Here is a 9,052-nt window from a genome sequence, read left to right as displayed (position 1 = left end):
GCTAACACTAGACATTCTTTTGATTCACAGTTCAGTTCAGTTCAGTCGCTCAGTCGTGTCCGACTCTTTGCGACCCCATGAATTGCAGCCCACCAGTCCTCCCTGGCCATCACCAACTCCCGGAGTTCACTCAGACTAATGCCCATTGAGTCAGTGATGCCATCCAGCCATCTCATCCTCTGTCATCCCCTTCTCCTCCTGCCCCCAATCCCTCCCAGCATCAGAGTTTTTTCCAGTGAGTCAACTCTTCGCATGAGGTGGCCAAAGTACTGGAGTTTCAGCTTTAGCATCATTCCTTCCAAAGAAATCCCAGGGCTGATTTCCTTTAGGATGGACTGGTTGGATCTCCTTGCAGTCCAAGGGACTCTCAAGAGTCTTCTCCAACACCACAGTTCAAAAGCATCAATTCTTCGGCGCTCAGCCTTCTTCACAGTCCAACTCTCACATCCATACATGACTACTGGAAAAACCATAGCCTTGACTAGACGGACCTTAGATTCACTGTAATAGCCAATTAAGAAGTCTAAAACTGGATTGCTAACACTAGAGAGGGTACTCTTTCTGCCCTCTTCTGATGTCTATGTCTTTCTCTATCTCCTTCATACTTTAATGAAACTTATTACACAAAAGCTGTGAGCGATCAAGCCTTATCTTTGGCCCCGGATTGAATTCCTCTCCTCCAGAGGCCAAGAAACCCGGCGTCTTTCGTGGTTCAGCAACAACCTTTCATCATTGAGCTATTTTCTGTCATCTGCCATGTACTTATACTATATACTGACTTGATGGACATGGGTTTGAGCAGGCTCCGGGAGTTGGTAATGGACAGGGAAGGCCTGGCGTGCTGCAGTCCATGGGGTCGCAAAGAGGCGGATATCAGTGAGCGACTGAACTGATATTTATATATATCTATCAACAATCTATCCATCCATCCATCCATGTATGTATCATCTAGCTAGCTATTATCTATCAAACTGTATCTCAACTGAACTGATATTCGCATACATCTATCAACCACCCATCCACCCATCCATCCACCCATCCATCATGTATGAATCATCTAGCTAGCTACCTATGTATTATCTAGCAAATTGAATCTACTTAAGATCTCTCATGGTGGTTCTCAACTAAGGGTGAGAGGGGGGCCATTGAAAACATTTAGAGCCATTACTTCACTGCCACACACCTGGAGTGCAAGATGCTACTGGCGCTCCATGAGTATAGCCTACAGATGCTGCTAAACACCCCATGATGCCCACCACAGCCCCCACTCCAGAAGATGACCCAGCCCCCACTCCAGAAGATGACCCAGCCCCCACTCCAGAAGATGACCCAGCCCCCAAAGTCTGTGCTGCGAATGTTGACAAACCCTGTCCGAGATAAAAGCCTTTTGTCTCCGGAGCATGAACGCCTCAAGCAGGACATGTTTCCAACATATCTGGGTACCCCCCGGTACCCCATCCTGGTACCTGGCACATCCTAAGGGCTGTGGACTTATCCTTAAGCCCATAAATGGATTCGTGCCTGAGACAGCATCCACGCTTCCCAGAATGGTGGGAAGCCAAGCTCTCTTTTGCTTCAATGACTGCTATTTCTTTCCAGACTGGCGGCATGGTGAAAACTCACCTTCTTCCCAAACACTTATCTTGCTTTTTACCCACTTCTCGGCGCAGAAAGCCAAAAATTGTGCGCGGGGCATGCACCCAGGATGTCTCTTTCCTAAAGAAAATTAGCTGAAGGATTGCTGTGATACCATTATTTCAGCCTCGAATTGCTGTGATACCTCGAATTTCAGCCTTGGTTCAGATCGGAACTGTTTCCACCCTTTCTTCCAGTCAAAGGGGTCACCAGAACCACCCCCTTGGACTCAAGTTTCTTTGTAATAAAAAGAGTTTCAGAGAATGGAGTAATTCCAGTGCGGTGGATAAAAGCAATTTTTAACCAATCTGATTTATTAAGATTTTTTTGTTTTGTTTTGACGTGGCCCACCATTTTTAAAGTGTTTATTGAATTTCTTACAATTCTACTTTCATTTTAGGTTTGAGTTTTTTGGCCCCAAGGCATGTGGGATCTTCAAAGTCTTAACCCCTGGATCACCAGGGAAGTGAAAGCAACCAATCTGATTTAAAACTCAAATGCAACTCATGTGCTTTTGCCCTTGAAAAATATCACTGTCATGACTGCTTGGCTCTTTGGGAAATATTATTTTATTATCCAATGTACATTATATGGATCTTAAAAATACAGGAAAGCAGTCATGGAAATAACAGATGAACTTTCAGTGGACACAAACGGACAGGAAGAAAGCGATTTCCGGGCCTGTCCAGAAGGCAGGGAGTTTATTCTCTGGGGTCACAAGTTTGCTTTCTGCTCTGTCTCCTCTCATCTCCCTGCAACTTTCATGGGATAAACTTTATTACAAGCAAGGAAATTCAATATGTCACTCCCCTCCCCCCACCACAGGATTCCCTGGGAACAGTAATGTCTTCGTGGTTCAAGAATTTGAAGGAAGTTGAGGAGGAAACTTGCTTTGAATTTCCATGCCTGCTCTAATGTATCCAAGTCTTGTAAAGACCAATAATTTATTATTTTTAAATGAGACAGAAAGTACGTGTTTTGCTTTCTACTCTCATCGTCTGATTAGAAAGAAAAAATATATATATATATATAAAACACTATATAAAAAGTGAGTTCCAGGAAGAAAGCATTCTTATAAAACGAGATGTATTGTATGATACTGGTACTTGGGGGGGGGGGTGGAATTCAATCATTGTGGTTCTCAGCCCTTGTTGGGCAAAGCGGAATGTTGAAATAACGGAAAGATGGATACTCGTTCTAGAAGGTTCTATTGTGTTGAAACTGCAGCAGGTTAACTAGGGAACACATTTTGCAGGCGGGTAGCAAGGCACGGTGAATCTCTATGATTTATTTGCAGTGAGTGCTCCTTAGGGATCCTACAGATGCTCATTCAAGCGGCAGGGTGGTACCAGCAACTCAGAAGTTGAGATCCGCACCCAAGTCCCGTGAAAAGCAAGACCAGAGCACTTGGCATTCTGTAAACATGTCACAAAGTTCCCCCGGCAGCGGCAGACACCTCCTTACAGCGTTTGCGGTTGTTTCCCCTCATCATCAAGCGTGGGTCAAGGTCAACGAGAGCCTGAAACCCACCGACCTGGAGAGGGGCCGCCACTGTGGTTTGTTGTTGGGTCGCTCAGTTGTGTCAGACTCTGCAACCCCATGGACTGCAGCACGCCAGGCCTGCCCTGTCCTTCACCATCTCCCCGGAGTTTGCTCAAACTCATGTCCATTGAGTCTGTGATGCCATCCAACCATCTCCTCCTCTGTCACCCTCTTCTTTAGCCTTCAGTCTTTCCTGTGACGCCACTGTAGCGCCAGACAGACCCTTTTCGAGCTCTGACCTTCTGGCCCCAGCTGTGACCACCCCCCCCCCCCCAAAGCAGGCTTCATTTTAACTTCCTAAGCGATCGCAACCCACTCCAGTATTCTCGCCTGGTGAATCCCATGCACAGAGGGGCCTGGCAGGCTACAGTCCAGGGGGCGTGGGTTGCAGAGAGTCCCGCACGACTGAAGGACGAACACTTTCGCTTTCAGGCGACGTAGGTGGAGGCCTCGTCGCCCAGCGGGGCGGTTCAGTAGATGTGGACGTAGGTGGTCTTAGAGTCGCTGCCCAGGAGGTTTTTCGCAGTGCATTTGTAGAATCCAGCGTCTCTCTGGGTGGCCTGCTGGACGGTTAGGGACCCCTGCGGGTGCAAGAATCTGTTGCCATAGAGACGCGGCTGCGTCCCCGCGGTGAGATGAGACTTGTCCGGCAGCTCCCAGCTTATCTCGGCTTTGGGGATACCCATGGCCATGCAGTTCATCTTCACGACGCTGCCGGGGCGGGCGTAGATGACCGGCGTGGGCTCGCTGGTGATCCGCGGAGGATAGGCGATGACGATCACCGGCACACTCACGACGGAAGGGCCGTGTTCGCCGTCCGCGTGGCACACGTAGGTGCCCCGGTCGAAGACCGAGGCATCCTGCACGGTGAGGGTGCCGTTCTCCCAGAGGGCGAAGCGTCCCCGCACCTGCGGGCTGTCCAGCACCACGCCGCTGGGCAGCGTCCAGGAGGGGCGCGTCCCCCGGGCGCCCGGGGGTACGCAGGGCAGCCGCAGGGTCTCCCCATTGACGATGCTGACCAGGTTGTGGTAGCGCTTGCTCGTCTCGGGCTTCAGCCCCACCTTCAGGGACACCAGCCTCTCCGTGTGGCCCGCCGCGTTGCTGGCCACGCAGCGGTAGGCGCCGGCGTCCTCGGACGAGAGGCCGCTGACGTGCAGCCGGCCGTCCCCCTTGTGGAAGAACCTGTGTAGCCGCTGGCCGCTCCGCAGCTCCGTCCCGTTGGGCAGGGCCCACAGCAGCGCGGGCGTCGGGATGCCCGTGGCCGAGCAGTTGAGGCTGATGGTGTGGCCGGCCATGGCTGTGATCTTCTCGCTGACGGGGTCGTGGAAGACGGGCTTCTCCAGCGGCTCCAGGACGGTGAGCTGGACCACCAGGCGGGCCTCCCCGCCCTCGTTGCGGCCGATGCACGCCAGCTGCACCGAGTCGCTCATCCGCACGCTCTTGATGTCCAGGGTTCCGTTGCGATGGATGGTGATGCGGTTTCCGTAGTAGGGGGCGGGGAGGACCACGCCCTCGGGGAAGGCCCAGAGCACGCGCGGTGCGGGCACGCCTTCCGCCCTGCAGTCGATGAGCTTGCGGCTCCCGCCGGGGGCCACCTCCCGCACCGTGGTGATGGCCTCGGGGTAGCCGTTGATGGTGGGTGGCTGCACGTGGACATGGACCCAGACGGTCTTCCGGTCCTCCCCGGCACTGTTCCTGACCACGCAGGTGTAGTTGCCGCTGTCGGAGCGCTGGGCCTTTTGGATGAGGAGTGTGCCGTCGTCGTACACCTGGTATTTGTCGGACGAGGCGGGGATGAGCCGGTGGGTGGGAGACAGCCAGGTGACCCTGGGCGCGGGCTCCCCTTGAGCCTCGCAGGCCACGGAGACCACGTCCCCGTAGGGCACGTGGATGACCGAGTGCGTCTTGTCGCGGATGGCGGCCGGCTCGCTCACCACCTTGACGCGCACGTGCATCTGGTCCTTGCCCACCTGGTTTTCGGCGAAGCACGTGTAGTCGCCTTCCTCCCGAGGGCCCACCTCGTTGAAGTAGAGCGTCCCGTTGTGGAATACCACGTAACGCTTGGCCCGCCCGCCGCTGTCGTCCGCCTGCATGAAGGAGTTGACCAGGCTCCCGTCCGGGAGGCTCCAGGAGATCTCGGGGTTGGGGAGCCCCGTGGCCAGGCAGTCCACCTTGAGGTCGCCCCCGTACAGGACCTGGTGGTCGTTGGCTTCCTTGCGCTGGATCTTGGCGGCTTTCATGAGCACGTTCACCTTGAGCGCCACGAAGTCGTCGCCCACCTTGTTCCGGGCGACGCACAGGTAATCCCCTGCGTCTTTGTCGGTGACCGATTTCACCACCAGCGTCCCGTTGGTGAACGCCTTGATCCTGGGGTCGAAGCTGACGTGGGGAAAGAAGAAAAGGAGGAAGAAAGTCAGTCTCCCAAATGCTCCCTCTCGCCTGGCTTGAGAGCATCAAAGCCTGACAAAAACTTGGGGTTCTGAGAATTACCGATGCTCAGGCTGGTTGTTTACAGTCACTGAGTCATGTCCAAGTGTTTGCGACCCTGTGGCCTGTCACCTGCCAGCCTCTTCTGTCCATGGGATTCTCCAGGCAAGAAGACTGGAGCGGGCTACCATGCCCCTTCTCCAGGGGATCTTCCCCACCCAGGAATCGAACCCGCCTCTCCTGCATTGCAGGTGGGTTCTTTACCTCTGAGTCGCCTACTCTGTGGGGTTCTCCAGGCAAGAATACTGGAGCGGGTTGCCATGCCCTTTCTCCAGGGGATCTTCCCCCCCCCCAGGGATCCAACTCGCATCTCCTGCACTGGATGGCAGATTCTCTACCGCTGAGTCACCAGGGAAACTCCATCAGTACACAAGGCTGCCACTCAAAACGTCAGATGGTCTTTGCAGCCGAGAGGGGACACGACCCAAACACAGAAGCAATTTATTTACCGTGAATGAGAACTTCCCGGTGGAGCCTGCCCTCTGGCTGGCCCAGCCACGGATTCAAAGATGTGAAATGCAGCCTACGACATCAACCCTGTTAGTGTGTGTGTGTGGATCAAATATTTGCCTGCTGGCCAGTGCGGTGCTTAGGGGAATGATAAAATCAGATCAAATGCTACAATCACAGACAGAATGAATATGCATTAACCTTAGGAAGAGGTGAAATTTTTCCTAAAGAAAGCACTTTATGGACGATTTCTACCGTTGACAGTTCTTATGCTGCTGGACTGAACTGTGAGGCAAACGGAGGTAAGGCAGCAACACCATGGCTCACGGAGGTGTGGTGATCTGAAGAGTTTCGACGCTAAGGTAGGATGCTTCAGAACTTGATGCTGCTGGTCTGTGGTTTCTTCTCTAGAATGTGTCAGGGTCAGTGTGCTCAGCGGTTCAGTCGTGTCTGACTATTTGCAACCCCCAAAGACTGTAGCCCGCCAGGCTCCTCTGTCCGTGGGATTTTCCGGGCAAGAATACTGGAGTGGGTTGCCATTTCCTTCTCCATAAAGCTTACAGACCCTCACCAGCTCTCACTCCCCTATGCTGACATGCCATTTCTCCACGCAGCAGACCTACATTCACACGCTGCTGAGTTATTATGTAAGAAAAAAATTTTTTTTCAGCATAAAGGGGCAACATGGAAAGAAAGACAGAAATAGCTACCCTAGGTACAGGACATTTTTATAAACATATATTGGCATCTCCGCCAGCAGTGCAAAGCTAATGCTACTAATAACGGGTTAAGACATTTGGGAAGTTGCTAGTTTAAAAGTGTCCAGCATCCGAATTACTTATAAATGACCATTCTGGCTTCTGTAGGGGGAACTTGAACATTCATCCTTAAATATTTCCTGTACACTGCCTCATTCTCATAGCATGTATGGAATGGTTAATTAAAAAAAAATGCCTATGATGGAATTCAACCTGATAACCTCATTGGTGCTGTTGTTAAGTCACAGCTGACTCCTTAGAGACACCAGGGACTGCAGCCCGCCAGGCTTTTCTCTCCATGGGATTTCCCATGGCAAGTATACTGGAGTGGGTTGCCATGCCCCTTCTCCACGGGATCTTCCCGACCCAGGGATCAAACCCAGCTCTTCCTGCACTGCAGAGAGATTCTTTACCAACTGAGCTAGAAGCACCTATTGACAAGGACCAAAACAACTGTTTTTCTGGCCATGAGAAAGAGAGTCAAGTCTCCGTGAATTCATCGGTCACTGGAGAGCAGTGAAGACAGAGATGTTTTAATGTGTCTTGGAGTCAGACTCCAGAAATGTATACAGTAGCACATGGCTGAAAAACATTTAGAAATGCCTATGGCAGCAAATCCTAGCCTTGGTCACAATCAGAATCAACAGGGCAAGCCTGAAAAAGGCACCTGGCTCCACCGCACAGGAGACTTGGCTTCAAGACGCCAAAGTCCAATATCTCTGTTGTTTTTTTTTTTTTTTTTTTTTTTTAAACAATCCCAGCGTGTAGGCAGGGCAGAGCCTGCTCCTTTATAAAACTCCCATGGGCTGTTTAATGACACTTTTTTTTTTTCTTCTGAGAATGTAATTAGCCAGAAGCTAGGAATAATGAAGCTACAGAGACCGCCGTTTATGATTTACAGCGAGAAGCTGCAGAACGGCCCCCGTCGACGTTGGAATGACCATCCTTCATCTCAGCGTCCGTTCCACACTTGCCTCAGCCTTGCCAATGTCAATGGAAAACAGGCCTCCGCGTGGCAGGACACCGGCCCAGCTGGAAGACGTTCTGCGGAAAACTGGGTACGTGGTATTCCGGATCGAAAGTTCGCGAGGTACCACCCAGCTGCCTGAAGTTAAAATATACAGGCTGGGAGAATGCGACGGCAACATTTTTCTGCACTGGAAGGAGACTGGATGGCTGGACAGAACCCTGGATGCTGCTTTTTTTTGGTCCTGTCCCCAGGGAGGAACCCACACTGAGCTGCCCGGCTCTGCAGGCTGAAGAGCCGGGGAAGAGGGGGTTTCAACACGGTGTCATGGGTTTGGCTTTGCCTCCCTGCTGCCAAGCACTGTCTCTCTCCTCTGCAGCTTGAAACACTGAACAAAGAGATGGTGGCTTTGGGAGGAGCTAGCCCAGGACTTTGCAGCTTCGGCACTACTGATATCAGGGGCTGGGCGCCTGCCCACGGTGGGTGTCCTGCGCACGGCAGGGTTTGGGGCAGCTCTCCTGATCTGCACTAATTAAACAGCAGCGTGGATGGATGGATGGATGGATGGGTAAATAGACATGGAGGGATGGATAGATGGATGGATGGATGGAGGGATAGATGGATGGATGGATAGATGGATGAATAGATAGATGGATGGATGGGTAAATAGACATGGGTGGATGGATGGATAGATGGAGGGATAGATGGATGGATGGATGGAGGGATAGATGGATGGATGGATGAATGGATGGATGGATGGAGGGATAGATGTATGCATGTATGCATTGATGGACAGATAGATGTATGCATGGATAGACGGATGGATGATGGATGGATGGATGGATGGATGGATAGATGGAGGGATGGATGATGGATGGATGGATAGATGTACGCATGTATGGATGGATGGATGCATAGATGTATGTATGTATGCATTGATGGACAGATAGATGTATGCATGGATTGATGGATGGATGATGGAGGGATGGATAGATGGATAAATGGATGGATGGATGGATGGATAATGGATGGATGGAGAGATGGATGGATAGATAGATTGGTGGATAGATATATGCATGTATGTATGGATAGATAGCTGCATGGGTGGATGGATGCATAGATGTATGCATGTATGCATTGATGGACAGATAGATGTATGCATGGATGGATGGATGATGGATGGATGGAGGGATGGATAGATAGATAATTAGAC

At 51.6% G+C, this 9,052-nt stretch overlaps 1 protein-coding gene across 2 annotated transcripts in view; it reads right to left on the bottom strand.

The window, feature by feature from the left end:
* Positions 1 to 2,186: 2,186 nt before the first annotated feature.
* Positions 2,187 to 9,052, bottom strand: part of MXRA5 (matrix remodeling associated 5) — a 28,766-nt gene continuing 21,900 nt past the window's right edge. For both annotated transcript variants that reach the window (XM_018043831.1, XM_018043833.1), the window contains exon 7: positions 2,187 to 5,556. In XM_018043831.1, the coding sequence (XP_017899320.1) occupies positions 3,648 to 5,556 (1,909 nt within the window). In that variant the 3' untranslated portion in view covers positions 2,187 to 3,647. The remainder of the gene's footprint in view (positions 5,557 to 9,052) is intronic.

This window comes from Capra hircus (genome assembly GCF_001704415.2).
Source record: "Capra hircus breed San Clemente chromosome X unlocalized genomic scaffold, ASM170441v1, whole genome shotgun sequence".
Taxonomy (NCBI): domain Eukaryota; kingdom Metazoa; phylum Chordata; class Mammalia; order Artiodactyla; family Bovidae; genus Capra; species Capra hircus.
This window is presented reverse-complemented; position numbering and strand designations above follow the sequence as displayed.